Genomic DNA, 19,841 nt, shown 5'->3' with positions numbered 1-19,841 from the left:
CAGTGGCTTTCCTTTGAAAGGATAAACATGGCAAAAGAAAATCTAATTAAACTGTCTGCATGCTCTTGATGATAATATATATTCCAGGACAATATTGGTCTCTGCACAGTTATTGCAGAGGTGCAGACTTGTTAATCTTAGCTGGCATAGCAGCATGTGAGGGATTATGGCAGGACAGCCTTAGATTTCTCTGACTTAAACCTGACATCCTCCAGACTTCAGAAATGAAAAAGAATTGCTAGGTAGTAGAGAGTTACAGTTACCCCCTCACACAAAAGCCTTTACATTTCAGCTGAAGATTCACCTTAAAGTTCAGGAAAATGACCTGGCCTGGCAACACAGTACTACACGCTTCTATGTTTCTGTTTGAGGACAATCTTTTCTGACTCTTTTTAAGATCAGAATTAATATCTGCTAAGAGTAAAACCCAAATTACACCTGTTTGCACTTACACTGGGCTTACTGCATTCTTTAAAACAGATCTCTTTCTCTTATTGAAGAGAAATTAATCTTTTCTCACAGGAGATTCCAAATACTACTCCTTGGAAAAAAAGCCTTGTTTTGTGTTTCAGGAAAGGTCTTAATAGTAGAATGTATGTGGGATGCATCAAGAATCTGGAAATATCCCGTTCAACCTTTGACTTGCTTAGAAATTCATACGGAGTAAGAAAAGGCTGTGTATTGGAGGTAGGAGACTTTTAGGTTTTGTGACCTGATCTTTATTGTTATTGAATGATGAATTAGTAATGTTTGTGAAAGAATATAGTGAGTTGAAAGGGGTTTATCTTGAACATTTCTAAGATAATCTAACCTATACTTGAATCTTTTTTTTTTTTTCTTACTGACTGCTATGTAGGGACGAAGTCAGTAATTATTTCTCTTCCTCATAAAATAGCCTATTCGTAGTGTGAACATCTTGAACAATGGATATATTGAGTTGGTACCTAAGTCCTTAAGCCCAGAATCAGAACTGATGGCAACTTTTGCTACAAAGAACAGCAGTGGCATCATCCTTGCTGGACTCAGCAGGGGGCTGGAAAAGCGACGACGTAGACAAGCCCATTTGGCAAGTACTGAAAACAAAGACTTTTTGGGTTTGGTTTTGCGTTTTTTATTTTCTAATATCAAGTCAGGTTTTTGTGACTGTAACTTGCAAAGAACAAGAAAGAAGCTTAGGAAGACCCAAATACAGAGGCTGGGTGCAGACAGAGAATATTCATTGTAGCAGAGGAGAACTGAAGGATCAGTTAGGAGAGACCTAGTAAAGTTACTAGGACCCAGGATGCTTTTGCAACAAAGAGGAAAGCTGCACATGAAATGCACACAAAATATTACTTTACACTTCTGTTAGTCAGAAGTACTTATTGAAGGGTTTGAGCTGAACAGCGATCTTTTACCTGGTGGACTGTTTTGGAGCTCCTGGAATCCGAGGACAAAAACTTAGTGGGAATACCTGCCCCTTCTTATTTCTTTCCTCTAAGGGGAGGAGTGGGGGTGGTGGTGGTATAAAAATGTGCATTTTAACCTGAATTTTTATCATGACCAGAGAAATTTCATGTTTTCTGTTAGAAAGCTTTGCACTCTGAGAGGTACCAATACACGCCTACTAGTCTGAGTTTTATTTAAAAGCTTGTTTACAACAAACATGGAGGTAAATTTTTCCAAAGTACGTTGTATTTAAACACCGACTGACTGGAAATTGAGTTATAGTTAAAAATTAATCTTCTGATTAAATCCACAGCCCTTCTTTTCTATCACGCTGATTGATGGCCATCTTGCAGTGCATGTTAATGCTGGAGATAAAGCAAGTACTAGAAAAGTAATTCTTAAGTCTCCTAACGGAACATACAGTGATGGACAAGAGCACTCTGTCATCCTAATCCGGAATAAGAGGTACATGTGACTGCGAGCAGTACTACCTGTTTAATTATTGTGTGCTGTTGTCAGTTCACTGTGCTCTCTGAGGAACTGCCTTTGCTAGCTCATTAGGTGGAATAATCAGGTCTGTGTTTTTCTGCTGTTAATGGAGGTGTTCTGATTTACATGGTAATTGTATCCAGCATACAGCCACTGATGAAGTTGTAGTTAAAAGCTCTGAAAATCTCTAGACAGCTCGGGCGACTTGAGTAAAGTACATTAGATAGTATTAGGGAAAAATAGAGCTAGCAAACTAATTTGGAAAGATACCTATCAAAATAATTTGGAAAGATATTTGACAAAACTCTACATATTAAAGATTACCTAAAGAAGATGGTCGTCTAGTTTTAAGACATTGAAAGAATCATCAAAGTGAGGGAATCTTTATTTCTTAAGACGTTTTTGAGGCTGAAAGGAATGCTTTTCATTTGAAAATGAATATCTAAGGCCCTTGTTGAATGTTTTTCCCTACTTTATCTTTTTCAGGATCATAACGGTACAGGTGGATGAAGGTAACCCTGCAGAACTAAGACTTGGCTTATCAGCAGAAATGAGCCCCCTGAATATTTCCAACTTCTACGCTGGTGGCATTCCAGCAGGAGAGGGCATCTTAGGGCTAAAAATGGCTGGCTCATTTCACGGCTGTATCAGCAATCTTATTTTTAACAAGGAGTAAGTCAGAGGGGTAACTGCTCTGTTTTGGAAAAGTGTGTATAGTAATCATTAATTGTAGTTTGTAATCTCTTTCATTACATTGTCCATTTGCCTGGATTTTAACATAAGACAGGCATGATACTGATGATCTGGGTATTACAACAGGCAGAAAATAGATATTACCAGCTACATTTGGAAATAGCATTTAAAAAGTCTTTAACGTGTATAGAGATGCTGCACAAAATGCAACTTTCTCATCTGTAGTTTCATCTGCATTCACAGATACAATGGTTTTCAAAGCATATTGTCTATTAATATTGTTCTGTGGACAGATTATTTGCCACTTCTCAATCTTTTGGTCCCAGTATGCCACTTCTTTCACTTTCTCCTGTTAATAGGGGAACATCCTGTAAAATACTCTCCTTGTGCTTGGGAAATGTAGGGATTTGGGATTTCACCTCTTAAAATGTAGGGTTTTTAAAACACAGGCTTTTGTATTTCACCACTTCCATGAAGTATGAACATGTGGATATGGACAGCTGCTTTTTGTCAGAGAAGCCTAAACCAGCTATAAAGCCAGAAGACATTGAGATTCAACATGAACTTCAGGCTTTACCAGTTCCCCTGAGGCCTCTTACAGACACAAAAAAGGTATGTATTACAGCAAAGCTCTATTGCCTCTTCTAGGAAAGTGTTCAACAGCAAGATGCATTTTAGCTTTGTGGAGAATTTTCAAGGTATGGACTGTGCGTATTTGCTTCTTCTATGGTATGGAATGGTTCAATGAGTGTGGATTTGAAATTATTATTTCTTATAGAAAAACTGTGATATAAAACTTTGTAGCAGCCGGTTGGCCTTTTGGAAGGGAAATGTAGTTAGGTTTATCGTTGTTCAGGCAGCAACGCTAAAAAAGAAAAGAAAAAGTGGAGTGATCCAGCAAGAGGACTTGACAGTAACTATTGTCCTTAGTGTGTTCTTGCCAAAGTGGCTCTGTGCCGAGATTTGCATTTGTCGTGCAATTAAGCGTTCACATTTTCCTGGTCACACACATGCAGTCTCTGCTCCGTGTCAAAGAGGAGGCACAAACCATTCCAGAGACACACAGTGTGTGAATGCAGCTTGCATGGCACCTGTTTCCTCTCACATGGTCCCTGTTCCCAAGAGAGAAGGCAGCATTACTTCTTCTGCAGCTGCACATCTTTATAATGAAGTGTTTCCAAAGCATCCTGAATCATTTTTCTGTGGCAACAGAAAGCAGGATTTTATAGATTTCATACAACTGTGGCTATAAAAAAATAAGCTGTCCTTCATAGAGCTAAAGTATAGCTTTGGTGCATACTTTGTGACTCAGCTCTCCATCCCTCAAATCATAACAAGCATGTGCATCCTCACTAAATGAGAAAATATTTCTACCAAGTCCATAAGATTTTCACACTGAAATTGTACTCTGTCTTCCAGCATTTTTATCAAAAGGGCTATCAATTAAGACAAATGGTGAATGAATACTTCTCAAACTGCAAACATTTCTCTCTAGAAAAAAGCAGTGCTGTTCATGAGATATAGCTTAATCATTAGAACTAGTTCTTTTTGAGCCTAAAGATAGCTTAGAATGATTGGGATTTTAGCTAATTGATGTTGCTGTATACTTTGTGGTTATCATGTGGTTCAGTTTTGCTCCTTACAAAGTTCTGCATAGGCACGTTGCCATTCAGCACTTGCTGGTCAGCACCTGGTACTATTCTTCTTAAATAAGTCCTTTCATTAACAGGTAGTTTGTGCAAAAGACGAGCTACCGGATCGTGTTCAAGGTGCCCATCAGTTTGGACTTGCCAAAGGCAGCCACTTGGCACTGCTTTTCAATCAGTCTACTGTCAGGAAGAAGTGAGTATATTGTGAATCACACATGCACACAGTGTGTTATCTTGTATTGAGCTACGAGAAGCACAATATTGGTTTTCATGAACGGTCATCACATTACCAGTTTTGAACATGGCCCTCGCTTCAGGTTTCTGTGGGTTCCTCATGGAAGAAGGTATCCCAACCACTGCAATGTAATTAATGTGTCTTTCCCAGGTTTGTGGTCATGAGGTTTAACTCATGGTCAGAGTTCTGCGTTTTTTCCCCCTCAGACTTAAGAGCCCCACTGTACCTTCTGTAAGTATTTTGACTTCAGTTTTCCACATAGAGAGCTCAGCTGGTCCCTGCTCCTTTGACTGATGCAGATAACATCTCACCCTCTCCTCTGGATTTTCTGCAATTGCACCTTCCGTGTCTGCTTCACTCCCCAGGGCACTGCGGGAGCTAAGACTACTGAGAAGAATCATTCTGTTGGGACTTAACATGTGATAGCCTCTCTGCCGCTCTTGTTTGTTTGAGAGGCTCCCAACAAGGTCCCCAAAACAGCCTGCAAGCCACTGGTGTATGTTTCTTTCAACTTGGGAAGCCTCTGCAGGCTTTGAGAAAAGAGCCTTTTTTCCTTCTAGCCTCTTTGTTGCAACTATTGAACATAAGCATATTACAGAGAATTGATACTATGCAGTCTGAACCTAGTCTCTCCATAGTAAATGGCTCAATCAGCTCTACCGTTTAAGCCTCCCTCTGTTCTCGGTCTGCCCGTTATAGCCCAGCAAGCCTACTATTAACCAAATAGTAATGGATGCCATCACATTATTCTGGAATTCGTGCCTTTCCTGGGGCAATAGGCAAGCCTGCAGTCGCCAACAGCTGAGCCTGTCCCTCGTAAAGCCCAGCTCACTCTGACAAGCACTGTTTCTGTCTCTGACAGGTACAGCACTGATTTCTATTATGAAATGCATTATAGGTCATGCTTTCTGAGAATCAATGCAAATTCTGCTTTTCTGGCCTTTGTAATAATAAATCTCCTTTCATAATAATAAGTTGGTTGAGGCTGTTCTCTGCCTCTGGAAAAGCTATTTATCAATACAGAAGAAATACCTTTCAGTAACACTGTATTTTTATTGTCTAGACTTTCTGTCCAGCTGAATCTCAGAACCTTTGCCTCCAGTGGCCTGATTTACTACATGGCTCACGAGAACCAGGTTGACTATGCAGCCCTACAGCTTCATGGGGGACAGCTCTATTTCTCATTTGATCTAGGCAAAGGAAAAGCAGTAGCTTTTCACCCTGCTGTTATCAGTGATGGAAAATGGCATACGGTAGGTAGTCACTGATCTTGTACCCCATTTTCTCTTCCTTGGAGATACTGGGGTGGTTTTTCCCTGCCTTTCCTGCGTGCTTTCTGTGTTGCAATGGCAAGCAGGTTTTAACCCAATCATGAAACCATTCAGATAACTTGTGTCTGAGTATAATATTTCCTTTAAAATTTTAACTAATTAAGCATCAATTCCAACATCCAACTACTGTCAAGTATCTCAGTTTATTTAGAAATAAAAGAGTTCACCAACTATGTAATAATGGTCATCTTCACCAGAGAATAACCTGAGAGAGAGGTCTAGAAACTCTGACTTTTTCCACAGAGAGCTTTCCATGAGCTATGTCACCAAAGACCTGCAACTGAGTTATGTGACAGGGTGAAAGAGATTTGTGGGTGCACAGTTTCTCCTTTCTGCTACATGTAACTTAATACCTGAGCATGTCGTAGCAGCCGGTGCTAACAGGGAAGCACTCTCTTCCCTTTTCTTGGTTGATGCAACATGAGAAAGGTAGACATTTGAAATGAATGGAGGCTGGAGAGGGAGGACTTGGCATAAGGAAAGTTTGAGAAGAAATTATGCTACAACTTTCAGGCATCACGTAGCATTCAGGGATCTCTGTATGGAGATTCTACGTCAGCCTCTCTTGGCCCAGTTCCTCTGAGCAACGCACCTGCTGCTGGCTCTGCCTTTCTTCGTGAGAAATGACTGTGATGTCTGCATGAGTTTTAATAGAAACTGACCACATTACTTTTCCTTAAGGCAGGTGAGGATGACAATATTCATCCTGCTAAGCTTTCCTTCCCTTGTCCGTATGTGAAGCCTTAACTCCAGGAAGTGGTTTCTGTGGAACAAAGTGATTGATGACAGAAAGTTGCCACCTCTCCTAGGTGCCTTGGGAACCAGGAGAGCGTTATTTTTGCTTTTCATATATAATCAGCAGAAGAAAAACCCGCAAAAACTAACATAAAGAAAGTAAATGTGAACTTCTGTCAGAGGAAGATACCACACGTAAGCTCTGCTGCCTACCCCGAAAGAAAGAACGCTTCAGGATTTACGGCTACATGTTTAAAATTAAAACTACTCGTACTCATACTATCCACTTTTTAAGAGATGAACAGATTCCATATGAGAGCTGACCTGCCTTTACTACCCAGGATGTAAAAACATGAGCTTGAACCTTTTTTCGGAGATTAAGGCTGAGTCACACCAGTTCGCAGCTGGGAGTGATTATTGCAGTAGCTCTACAATCAATTTAAGCTAACATGCATTGCTGCCAAAAGAAGCATTTCTTTCCATTCTCTGCCATCTGCTCGTATCACCCTGCTGTACCACTTTATTCCCTTACCAACCCAAATGTTCATGAAACCTCATGTTGAACCTGATCAGGATTCTGAGTGGGGCTAAAAGTAACTGAGGAAGAATAAATGGCTAACTGTCAGTTAGCCATTAGTCCCTTATCTGCGTGTGAGTAATTGCTTCAATGCAAGGAAAGCATAGGGGCATGAGCGAACAAGATGGACAGAAGTGGAAAGCTTTTTGGTCATAGCAAATTCAGCACTGCCCATCATAAAATTACAACGTAGGAGCGTGCACTTCAGAGAGTTAAGATGGCTCAGCTGGTGGGCAGCACAATAATTGCAGAAGAGCAGAAGTGCTCCCCTCTTCAAACTCAGTGATGTACCCGTATCCTAAGGCAATAAACTAGTAGTTTTAAATACTGATTGTTAAGACACTGAAAACTTACGCAGGACAACGTGCAATCATTGTGAGCCCTTGGGGAAGCAAGGAAGCAGTTTAGCTGCTCAGTTGCATTCTGAAATGGCCTCAGCCTCACAATGAATTTCAAGAGGATGTCTCAGTAGAGTATGTCAAAGAAGTCTGACCACTAAAAAATTTTCTTGCAGACTTCTATGGCAAATGATTACTAGGGAAATAATTTAGCTTACTGATTCATGTTTGCGTGCTCTCTTTTTTTTCCAGATAAAGACAGAATACATGAAAAGAAAAGGTACAATCACTGTGGATGGACAGGAATTGGTAGCAGTCAGTGCTCTGGGAGACGGTAGCACTTTGGATGTGGAGGGGAAGCTCTACGTGGGAGGACTCCCCTTAGACTACGTGCCAAAGAATCTTGGGAATGTAAGAAGCTTTGGGGTGGTGGGGCGTCTCTGACATTTTGAAATGCCAGAATGAGTACACTGTATCAAACCTATCTAATTCAGTATCCTGTCTCTGACGGGCAAAAAAGAAGTACTTAGGGAGAGAAACAACAAAGGAAGTAATGACCCTTTACCAGATAAATCTTTCCAGCTTTCTATGGCTTAGCCACAAGCTAGAGCTTGTATCCTTGTGTTTTAGTAATAGCCTGTAGTAGATTTTTTTTCTTCTATCAGTCTCTCTGTTAAAAATGGATAAATAATATAAATAACTGTGTTTCATAGTATAAGATAAAAATATGACTTAGAATCTCAGGCATTTCAGTACATAAGTCCTGTTGCATTCAAGTAGGAGTTCTGTGCCTTAAATATCTCTGAAAAGCTGGGTTTAGCTGTCTGAGATTAAAACATTTTACACATGCTTTTAGAGGGTAGGTTTTTGTTGCCTTCCTCCTTCTGCAGCCCATTATCTCAGGGAGGATTCCAGTAATGATAATGATATTTATAAATTTCTGGGCATACTTTCTTCACCAATGCTTTTTAATTGGATAATGCGGCTAACAAATATTGTAATACTTTGAATCTGCAATTACTGAAAATAGTAATAGTGAGAAATTCTAATGAATCTTTTTGCTGGATAGAACTCTGGTGAACTATACTTGCAAAATGTCATACAAAAAATCTTGATTGACCTGTTAGTTTGCTGAAGCATGTTTGGAATGTCTTTAACTGTTAGGCGTATCCCAGCTCACATTCAAACAAGTACAATTCTTTCTATATGTTATCATGTATACTGTATTTCTAAACTATTTATTTTGACTCGAAGACAATGATGTTTGTAACCTTATGTAAGTATATATAATAAATAGAAATGTGATTACGAAAATATTGTAGATCCTGCTGGTTTGTTCAGAGAATTTTTTATTTACAATAACATCGGGTGAATCACTAAGAGAGCATTGCAGCAGTTTGTATGAGACATTAACTGTTATATTTCATTATGCCTAGGTGACTCACAGTATTCCTGCCTGCATTGGTAGCATGACGATTAACAGCAAGCAACTGGACAACGAGAGCCCTGTCTCTATCTTTGCTGTGAATAAATGCTATGTAACAGTGCAGGACGGTACTTTCTTTGATGGGAGTGGCTTTGCTGCGCTTGGTAAGTATCATTAAATGAAAGCAGTACCTTACTGAATTAATGTTAATGAAAACACGCTCTTTTTAGGTCTTGTGGGAACTGCGTGTAATTAATTGACTCCTCACACAAAGAGTGCATGCCCTGCATATGTATTTCTAGCTTAGTCCCTTTACTCCATGTGTCCAAAAGTGGCCGTTTCTGGACAGGGCTATCTTCCACAAATGAAAGGGCTAATGATTCTAGCACTGGGAAAGAAATGAACTATCTCTTTCTTCAGCTAAGAATATCCATGTTCATGGTGTTAATATCTATTAAAGGGTACGGAGACAAAAGATGTAAAGGAATTGTGAAATAATGTGAAGGATTACATTAATATGTGGTCTTTACTGTTTCTTAGAAATGAGATGGACTGTATTAAATGTAAATTAATGAAAGAAAACTTATTTGGGAATTTATCTTTTCCAGTATAAAAAGTGAATTACAACTTCGGAAAACTTACTTTCCAGAGGTTCTGCAAAGTTGTATCCCAGCAGAGTAATTAACAATCTTTTTAGGCCTTTTAATGACAATATATGTATTCTACTTTGTACTGTGGGTTACAAGTCTTCTGTTAGAATCTTCTAACTTCTTTTCAGTCAGAGAAGGTTACAAAGTCCGGTCTGATGTGAACATCACGCTGGAGTTTCGTACAACAGCGCTGCATGGCGTTCTTCTCGGGGTCAGCAGTGCTAAGGTTGATGCCATTGGACTGGAGATTGTAAATGGCAAGGTAGGCTGCACTGTGCTGGCCCTGTGCCGTCATTTCCCAAGGCTTGCTTAAAACTGGGAGGGTAGAACTGTTGAGTAGCACTAAATAGACAGCAGTGAAACGTGATGAAGGCAAAATGTCCAAACCAAATCCCCGCAGAACTAGTATGGAATAGACTTTCAGTCTTTCAGGTTTCTCATCATCATCATCTGATAAAATGTGAGATTAGCAGAAGTCACTGGAACTTTTTGCCTCTTTAGTCTAATTTATGTTAGTCTGTGGCCACTGTGATGTCCTGGACTACATACCTTGTATGTTAGACCAAATATGTACCTTTCTTGTAGCTTAATACTTTTTCTGCCATAGAGCTACACTTGTCCTTGATAAACTTATTATTGCATGTACAAAGCACCCTGTTTTGTAATCTCTTCTTCGATGTTCATGAGCAATTAACTCGCTCTCTACTTCTACTGGCCATTATGCTCCATAAACCTTTTAACAATCAATATATAGTTCTCCACTTATCTAATGCATAAAAAATGTATACTTGATTGCTCTTAAGTATTTCCTTTTCTCAGAAATAGCTCATTTTTTATTCAAAAGTTCCTAGCTAGAGACAGCGTTAAATATCACTGTTTCTGTGGGACATACTTTCTCAGTTAATATTTACATATTAATCAGCACCACAGAGTTGAGGAAATGTCTACTGCTTTGAAAAATAAATACATGAAATAAATCAATATGTGTATTGGCAATGACAAGTGCTTTCAGGCCATTCTCTTTCTATTCAGTTAGATATCGCGGATCTTCTTTCAGATCTGAAGTCTCAGCTTCTATGAGAAAATGACTTGATTTTTATTTGTAAGAAATATTGAAATCCGAAGTGAAGTATACCAAGCTAACCTAACAGACCATTGCATGATAGATCTAAGTCTTTTAGATTTTAAAGATACTTCGATGGGACACACTCTATCCATCAAAATAAACATTAGCTTTGCATAATTACCAAACATTTATTATAACTGAAATCTCTTCACCAGCATGACTGTGGTTTTATCTAGGCAAATTAGTTCATGTATTCTTACTTTATATCTTTATTGGCATCTGGCTGTTTATACAGGTTTTATTCCATGTCAACAACGGAGCTGGCAGACTAACAGCTACATATGAACCAAGAGGCATGAATAGTTTGTGTGATGGAAAATGGCACAAGCTTCAAGCAAATAAAAGCAAACATCACATTTCACTGATAATTGATGGGAATTTGGTTCAAACTGATAATCCCTACATCCAGTCAACCTCTGCAGATACGAACAATCCCATTTATGTTGGAGGCTATCCTGGTAGGTACAATAATATTTCTCTTCCCTGCTCTTCCTCCTGCTTTCACTCTCTCTCTGACTCCTACCACGTGATCTTTCTCTGATTCATGGAGTTCATAATTGGGTTATAAATCATAGTTACCATTTTCCACACTTGCTGAGATCACAGCATATTAATATTTGTGTATACTGTCTTTGTGGAGGACTGCATTTAGCTGCTGAGTGTGTTGGCAAGATCAACTGAACTCGTATCACTTTCCTACACAAACCTGCTCCTTAGTTTCTGAGGATTTCTTCCATGTGGTTTCTCTTTCACAGCCTCTTTCAGGCTTCACAACGCCCTTGCCTGTGTATGTTTAGGTGTGATTCTCTTGCAGTCAAATTCATATTAAGGCTTGCCTTCACATTCATCTAAGTAAGGTTTCGCATCTACTTTATTTTTGCAAATGTTTTGTGTCAGGGGCTGTGCAGCCAGAAGTCAAGCTGCTGCAGATGAACATGGATTTCCCTTGTTCTGTGCAAATTCCCTTCTGAAGTTAACTGTCAATCAGACTACGATGGTAATATAAAAAGATAGTAACACAAGAAATGCATAATCAAATTTTTTTCAATTAAGCTGTGCAACTCATCGGTTGATAATTTGAGCCAAGACAATATATTCATTAAGAGGATTGAATTTCAAACATCATGTTTGGCCTTTTTGCAGGCATACTTTTTAATGAACACATCAGTACTGGGAGTGAGTAGGCTTCGTATGGTTTTGAATATCTTATGCTTTTAAAGATAGCCTAAAATGCCCATATGAATTTGTTTCAGAAACAGCTGTTACAGTTTTTCAGTTCAGATATTTACATTTGTGTGAAAACAGAGTGATGAGGTCTGAAGGGCAAACTCAGCTTTTAAATATTTGGAAAGCTTTAGGGATAATAGCTTGAAATGTTACAGAGCCTTCTGTGGGACAAGGTTTTGGTGCTTTTTGAAAAATGAATTAATGCTAATTAACCAGATCTTGATTAATATTTGGTCTTCCTCAAATACCAAAGTGGCCTTACCAGCATCTTTTTTTTTTTTTTTTCTTCAGTAGGCTAATATGATATTAATTGCTTTTTCAGTGCTCCATCTGTAAAGATTAGGTTTCATAGAGAAGAGAGAAATTCTTCAGTTTAGTTAAGTACTGCAGAAGTGGCATGAATTGTTTCACAGGCTGTATGGAAAAAAGGGTTGGACTGTCTACCAGCCTCATGTTTTGGTTTGCCAATTGAGTCCATGACTGTGTACAGCTCAGCTGTTGCTTCATATTCTGCCAGTTTCAATTTTAACTTGGAAGACACCTATTAAGAGTGGCTTTGTCCTCTCTTTTCCCCTCTCTAATCTCCCATTGTCCCCTGGGACAAAGTATTTGTTCAAACTCTGCACAAGTTTTCTCACTTGCGTGGCTTATGCCTGAAGGCAGCAGTGGCTGTCCACGGTGGGATGTCCCATATGATCCAATCCAAACATTAATGGAACTTGGTGCTCCTCAGGTGTTGGTTTTATCTCTTCTTTGGATGGGAAGGGAAGCAGTTGAATAATAACCTGGATCTTGGTATGATTTCAGTTCACGGGAAATAGATTGTACATATTTCACGTTTGTTTTTCAGCTGACGTGAAGCAAAACTGCCTCACAAGCAAGAGCTCATTCCATGGCTGTTTGAGGAACCTCGTGTTGACCAAGGGCCAACAGGCAGAATTGTTTGACTTCAGCAGAGCTTTTGACCTGCGTGGAGTCTTTCCTCATTCCTGCCCTGGGGCTGAGCACTGAATGTAGCAAAGCCTGTCTGGACTGAGAGAGGTTTTTTTGTTGATCTGTTATTTTTCATTCTCATTTTGTAACAAAAAGAAGAATCGGTGAGAGCCTGCACCTCTTTGATTTTCTGGTTGTTTTCCAACTCAGGTCATTTATTTTTTTAGTCAGAAGCTCTATGTCTGCATTTTAACTACAAGGTTTTAAACAACAAATACCTCTACTACAATGTTAATGGCATTAATTGGGTATTTTTCTTTTGGGAATTTTTATTAATCAGTGTTTACAGTATGTTTTCTTTTGATTACTTGACAGTATTTCATTTTATTGTGTGTTGGTCGTTTTATAAAAAGGTAATAATTTTGGACCACATAATAAAACTACAATAAACTGTGCATTATTTCATGTAGTTCAGTTGTCCATATGTTTCATTTAGAAGAAAAAGAGCCAGAAGGCTAAGAAGTGAAAAGTACAAGTGGACAGAGTCCAGCAGAGGGAGCAGGAGACCCAAGGCATAACTTTGAAGGTCTTTGATTCAGAGTCTAATGAATAGAATTTTCTTATTTATACTTTGTGGTAGCTCCAATCCCTTTTCCTTCTGCCTTAATATCCAGTGCTTCTAAGCCCCATTATAGTCACATTGTCTGGGAGGAAAAGTACAAGTGGACAGAGTCCAGCAGAGGGAGCAGGACACCAAAGGCATAATTTTGAAGGTCTTCGATTCAGAGTCTATTGAATAGAATTTTCTTATTTATACTTTATGTGGTAGCCCCAATCCCTTTTTCTTCTGCCTTAATATCCAGTGCTTCTGACCCCCATTATAGACACATTGTCTGGGAGGATTATGTTCCTGTTTATGCTTTCATGTAATCAGCTGCAGGACAAGCAGCAACTCCACAGCACAGAGAAGCATGTGAAATGCTGTGTTGGTGAAGAAATTATTTGGGTCTGGCTTGGGAACACCTATGTATTTTTGCAACGAGAACTAATGCATCTTTCTTGTGGAAAACAGTATTTCTTAACAGGACACAGGGAAGCACCTCTGGTGCCCTGCGATTCCTAATTCACAGGCCAGTCAGCAATTCTGTATTCACCTTTTCCTATGGCTCCTGCCTCTGTTTCAAAAACGAGGCTTCCAGTAGTTGCGCTTGCGCCAGGTTTGGGGGACACGTGCTCAATCTCACTCAAGTAAGTACATCTGTTCATCAACTGGCCAGCTCATTGAGCGGTGACAAACATGTCTCGTGCTTGAAGAGACATCTATAATAAACATGGTTCTCTACACGTCTCTTCCATCTCCTTTTTTTCTCTTTGAACTAGCAGTATTTTCCTTTGCTCCATAAGTTTTGTTTGGCTTTTATTACACGTTTTTACAATTCATTCTTAAGTCAGTTTTGCTTTATGTATTTCATACTAGTCTAAAAACAGTAGCTCAAATGAACCCCCAAAGCAGTTTGTCGTTGATTTCAATGAGGCAGGATTCCAAGCAGTGTCATTTTGTACCTTGCATGGAAGTAGTTCAAGAGAAGAGCTCCTGGAGCAAGAAACTGCTCCACTTGAGCAAGGGTGGCAGAACGTGGTGCTTTATGTAGCTAGCTGTTCAGGTGCTATAAAAACAGAGTTGCTTTTAAGACAGGTTCAGCACTGCTCTTTGCAGTTTCTGTCACCTGCTTCTATCCAAAAACCACGTGTTTAGATTTGAAGAGCTTTCTTTGTATTGTTTTTATTTTTGACATGGATACAATACAATGGACACATTCTGCTGTACAAACACACTTACGTGTGGGCTTACTTCAACAAAACACGTAACATAATGAGGATTGTAAGGGAAATGTACATACAAACATTTTGCTTTGATTAGTGGCATTGTATTATTTTCCAGAGAAGACACACATTAATGGAAAGCTATTGAAAAATAAAAACTGTGAAACACAGTATGTTTGTAATTGTTATCTGTTAACCCCGAGATCTGATCTCATAAAGTTCACATTACAAGCAGTAATTGAGGCAACATGGTTTGGAATAACATTTCATGCATATCCTGAAATATGTCTTTTAATATATACTTTTCTGGTAATTTCCAAATTAAAGGAGAAACATTTTATCAATATAAAAGACTAGTGGAGAAGTGAAATTAATAACAAAGTTTTGGAATATTAAACCTCTAAGCCAAAATTTTTTTTTTCCTGGAAAATGCAGAGTGAGGTAGTTAACTTTATACATAGACACTGACATATTTGCACACACGCACACATTCTAGTGACGTTAGCTGCATAAACAGGTTAGAGCATTCCAGTCTGTTTCCAATACCTGCTTCTTGCATTACTCCCTCTCTCGCTATGTGTTGATATGCAAAATGCTGTGTTTGTAGAACCATGGAGTACATAAATACTTGAAGCATCTTTGGAGTTTGCTGAATAAGTTTCTCCCTGCTTGCTACTACTTTGTTATTAATAGCTTTCCACATATGTTGGTTTTTGTTAGGTGGTAATCCTATCATAGCTTGGTTTTGACTTCAACTTCTGTTAGGAGGAACACAATTCCAGGTGCCTCCACCAGCATTTTGAAATATAAAGCCTGAAGTTGAGACCTCATATTAAAAAATGTCGTAGAGATTGTTCAGTTTGTCTGCTGTGTATTAAATAGGGGTGTGTGGGGGGGTGGCTTTAAACTGGAAGATGGCAGGTTTAGATTAAACATTAGGAAGAAATTTTTCACTTTGAGGGTGGTAAGGCACTGGAACAGGTTGCCCAGAGAGGCTGTGGAGGCCCCATCCCTGGAGGTGCTCAAGGCCAGGTTGGACGTGGCCTTGGGCAACCTGGTCTAGTGGGAGGTGTCCCTGCCTGTAGCAGGGGGGTTGGAACTCGATGATCTTCAAGGTCCCTTCCAACCTAAACCATTCTATGGTTCTAAATCAAGTTTGTGTACCACAACAATACAAAACAACTTAATGTGTAACAGTATTAACCACAGTACACATGGGTCATTAGGCCTATTTGTATCAAATAAGGATTTTGCCATTCTGTTTCAGAGACAGCAGGCATTTGGCCATGCTGTAGTAGTCTGGGCACTGTACGTAGAATCTAGTTCATCTGCAAATATGCATGTCTTATAAAGTTATAGGCAATTTTAGTATAAAGCAAGTGTTCACAGGATGGGTTTCATTACATCAGCTTTGGCTTTCCTAGGTTTCAAAGTGGTAAGAGGTGAAGGTCTTTCAAAAACCCCTTCTGTTCTGTATGGAATACAGTGAGATCTATTTTAGAAATAATTTTGATGAAGTTGTCCCTTCAGGGTCCAGAACATGCTCAGCAAGTCACCGTGTGAGCACATGGGTGCCCTGTACTTTCCCTTGCAGGGCCATTGAGAACACAGATTGAAGTGAGTGGGCAAGACAGAGGAGGTCAATGTATTTGTCTGAAAGTACTGTAGAAAGTTATCTTATTTGCTACATCATTTTGAATTCTTTAGTTAATGTTCGGGCTTTCTGTATAGTCATAAAAGCTCTTTTGTTGGCTATAAATACGATGATGCTTAGCATTTATATGATGCTCTTCATATTCAAAGCACTTTCCACATAAAATCCCTTTGCTGAGTTTGTCCTTCCTAGATGGATGTTTATAACTCCTGTTCTGCTCAGGGAATTGTTTGACTGCATCTGAGAGCAGAATTTAACTCAACTAATTCTCATGTTACCTTTATAAAAGGAAGGACTAGTCCTGTTTTACAGCTAAAAGAAAAGGGCAGCATAGTAGGAAGAGTTGTCCATTTTCACAGAGGGAACTAAAGGGAATCAGGAACACAGCACTTGACAAAACGTTTATGCTTAGTCCTGTGAACAAACCACAGATCTACTCTCTCTCATGTGCTTAAAATAAATAGTTGTCAAAATAAGCAGCGTATTTTATAATACGACTGTCCTGGTCTTTTCCTGGCTGCAACTCTGCATCCATTAGTGTTAAAGATGAAGAAAAAAAAAAAAAAAGGAAATTAGGAAATTTAAGAATTTCAGTGTTTTAAGAATAATGAAAGCATAATGTCACTAAATTTTATCATTTTTTATCTCAAGACAAGAAATAAAGATAGGATCTGCCTTCTGTAGGTATTATTGTTGCTGGTAAAATTACTGATTTAACATTGATTTCTTTCACTGAACACTAACAATGAAAGCTAACTACTGGAGAACAGGATTTAACTTTGAACCAGAAGTGGGATTTCTAGAATGTGAAAATCTTCATCACACAGCTTCAGTGGTGCACTACGAGTTACAGGCGTTCTCTGCAGGACAGCGTCCTTTTTGTTCACCTGGAGGACTTCGTTCAGAATCCTTTTAGGTTGCTACCTGGTAAACAGGGCACCAGCTCCTGCCTCATCTGTGTATCCAGATCCGGAGCAAACCCAACTGCTCAGACTGTAGGTGAATTCATTGTGCAATATCGTCATCCAATAACGGAGACATTGCAGTGCAGTTGAAGGCATTAGTTCCCATTTTTTGCACAAGGCAAAAGATGAAAGAAATACTCGCTGTTTTCCAGAGGCTTCTGATTTCCCTACTCAACAAACATGCTTTAGTTCTATAAAGTATAGCCCAAAACGAGGGGATTAGGTGAAGAATGGTGCTCACCCTTGTGACTGGCTACAAACTTGACATACTGTCTGATATTTGCTGTGCTGCATTCCCAATGTGGTTGTAGCTCCCTGTTCTCTTGTCAGGCTGTGTGTTTTCAGAGACTGCATGCTATCTGTAAAAGGAGCTGCAATTTGCTATGTATTTGTAAAACACCCCGCATAACTGGGCCTAGTTTGGCTACTATTTAAGGCCCTAATCTTTAAATGTTAAATAAGAGTATTAAATCCTTCTGCTCACTGGAAGCTCTTTTTCTTCTCCATGCTGTATTATACAAGATCTAGACAAAGATCTCTCTTCTCAGTGCAGCTGAATAGTATAAAAGTTGCTTACATATTAAAGCTAAAATAAACAAAAGAAAAAGAATTAGGTTACAAATTAAGAAACTATAATGTTTAACAAAGAAGGTGATGGCTGTAAGTGGCACCATTAACACATATCTCATATTATGGCATTACACAGACTTAAATCTGAGAGTATCAAGTGAAAGATAAGAGCTGGGGTAGTAGGCCCTTTCTCACCTAGTGTTTGTCTCCCGAAGCTTGTGTGTATGACAGGGGAAGGAAGGAGAGAATGGTTTGTGGCGCTACAATTGTACTCAGTAACGTGATCCAGACGGACGATTTTGGAAGACAGGTGGTAATATATACAGTGGTACATATATAAAGCAGTATAGCTGTCTATACAGTAGTTCTTCCTGCTGCCTCCCTCCCTCCCCCCCCCCCAGCATCAGGTACTCGCGAGGAGTGACTGAGAGACATAAATATTGCAGTAATGCACACTGTACAGGTTTACTTTCAGCAGAAAGGTTTGATTTTTGTCACACAGCTACATCTTGGCACGGCCGCAGGTCGAGCTCCTCTCTTCCATGCTTGACAGATACCTTCTCTTCTTGGATGTCTCTGTGATGCTTCTGTGTTACGCTGTGGTCGGTAGTGTTTCATGCATTTGCGGATGCCGCTGGATTTTTTCCAAAAACTCATGTTCTAACAGGTCAGGAAAACAAGCAGCTCTGTATACGACAGGTTGTTTTCTGTGCACCGTACCTCGGTCCGCCCTCCTTAACTCCTGGGCCAACTGACAAGTGTAACCCATATGAAGCATAACTGATGTGATATTTTCAGATGGTCCAGAAGCTGGAGTGATAATGCTTATACCAAAAGTAGTACATGGCGAACATCAGTTGGACAGTACAGTAGGAAGGAATGTTATCCTATAGCTACCATTTTGTTTCGTCTCTGCCAAGAGCTTCTTAAAATGACAGGTGTCACTCTCATCCATTTGGCTTTTGTCCAGTACGCCACAGCCTTCTGCTTCAGCTTGCTTTTGGTTTTATCACCCATTCTGCCTGAGGATTTGCACGGTAAACATCTAACATGTATGCATCCGGATCCAAACAGTGCTGACCTGAAACAGAAATCGACAGTCATGAATCATAGGATGTTTTGGGCACATTAGTAAATGGGACAGAGCTATGCTAAAATGTCCTTGGATGTGTCGCTGACTCGCACATAGCGAGCCTAGTGTGGTGTGTCTGGCTCTGACATCTGGCCTGGATACAGATGGGGGCTTTGGTAAATTTGCCTGTGATTTTACTCAGTGAGAGTCATGAATTCGCTTTCACTTCCAGGCAGGATGCCCTGTATTCCACCGAGTTATGGATAAGGCATTTAGTCAAATGGTGAACAAATATGGTTTCTTTAGAAGCATTAACAACACTGTTACTGTAAGGGCCACAGTATGGTGGGGTTTTTTATTTCTTTGGGTTTACTGGACTGGAATTACAAATCTGACTTCATTTCTACACTATTTTTAAATGCTGAAAAAGGAGCTCTGTAAACCATGAGTTTCCATCCAGTTAGGATCTTGCAAAGAAATATAGGGACTATATCAAGGGTTTTGGCAGTTGCTGTTTTGCTGGTTAAAAAAAAAAAATAAAAGTCCTCTGAAGTCTGGCAGTTTGCAAGTTTCATTAGGGGTTGAGTGGGAATAGGAGTTGGTTGGGGAGTCCCTTCTGCTTTTGCCACAGAAAGCAGCGTTTGGTGCCTCTTGATTGAGTAATATTGCAATAAGTTCTTGAGTTAAGTTGATTTGTTGGACTATATTGCATTTACACTGAGTGATGAAGCCATTTAACTGGTGAGGTTACATTGCCGTGACACAAAGGATTAAGGTAAAATTTTTGTACAGTTCCTTACAAGGTCACTGGGCTCCTAATGATTGTATTAAAGTGAGAGCCATATAAATGAATTAATGCATAATCAATGGAATAAGGTACCCTGGAAGATCTAGGACTATAAAAATAATTTTAAATTAA

The 19,841-nt window shown here is 39.4% G+C and overlaps 2 protein-coding genes across 2 annotated transcripts in view; one reads left to right on the top strand and one right to left on the bottom strand.

The window, feature by feature from the left end:
- LAMA1 (laminin, alpha 1) overlaps positions 1-12,981 on the top strand; it is an 82,097-nt gene extending 69,116 nt beyond the window's left edge. Inside the window, 12 exon segments of the mRNA XM_009879979.1 lie at positions 573-687; positions 896-1,066; positions 1,742-1,893; positions 2,404-2,589; positions 3,060-3,222; positions 4,340-4,452; positions 5,558-5,747; positions 7,728-7,886; positions 8,912-9,065; positions 9,680-9,813; positions 10,913-11,135; positions 12,755-12,981. Coding sequence (XP_009878281.1) covers positions 573-687; positions 896-1,066; positions 1,742-1,893; positions 2,404-2,589; positions 3,060-3,222; positions 4,340-4,452; positions 5,558-5,747; positions 7,728-7,886; positions 8,912-9,065; positions 9,680-9,813; positions 10,913-11,135; positions 12,755-12,915 — 1,921 coding nt within the window. The 3' untranslated portion in view covers positions 12,916-12,981.
- Positions 12,982-18,839: 5,858 nt separating this feature from the next.
- Positions 18,840-19,841, bottom strand: part of ARHGAP28 (Rho GTPase activating protein 28) — a 72,408-nt gene continuing 71,406 nt past the window's right edge. The window contains exon 15 of the mRNA XM_009879977.1: positions 18,840-18,931. Coding sequence (XP_009878279.1) covers positions 18,840-18,931 — 92 coding nt within the window. The remainder of the gene's footprint in view (positions 18,932-19,841) is intronic.

This window comes from Charadrius vociferus, unplaced genomic scaffold, assembly GCF_000708025.1.
Source record: "Charadrius vociferus isolate BGI_N301 unplaced genomic scaffold, ASM70802v2 scaffold202, whole genome shotgun sequence".
Lineage (NCBI taxonomy): Eukaryota > Metazoa > Chordata > Aves > Charadriiformes > Charadriidae > Charadrius > Charadrius vociferus.
Note: the sequence above shows the minus strand (reverse complement) of the source record. Positions and strands in the feature narration are given on the sequence as shown.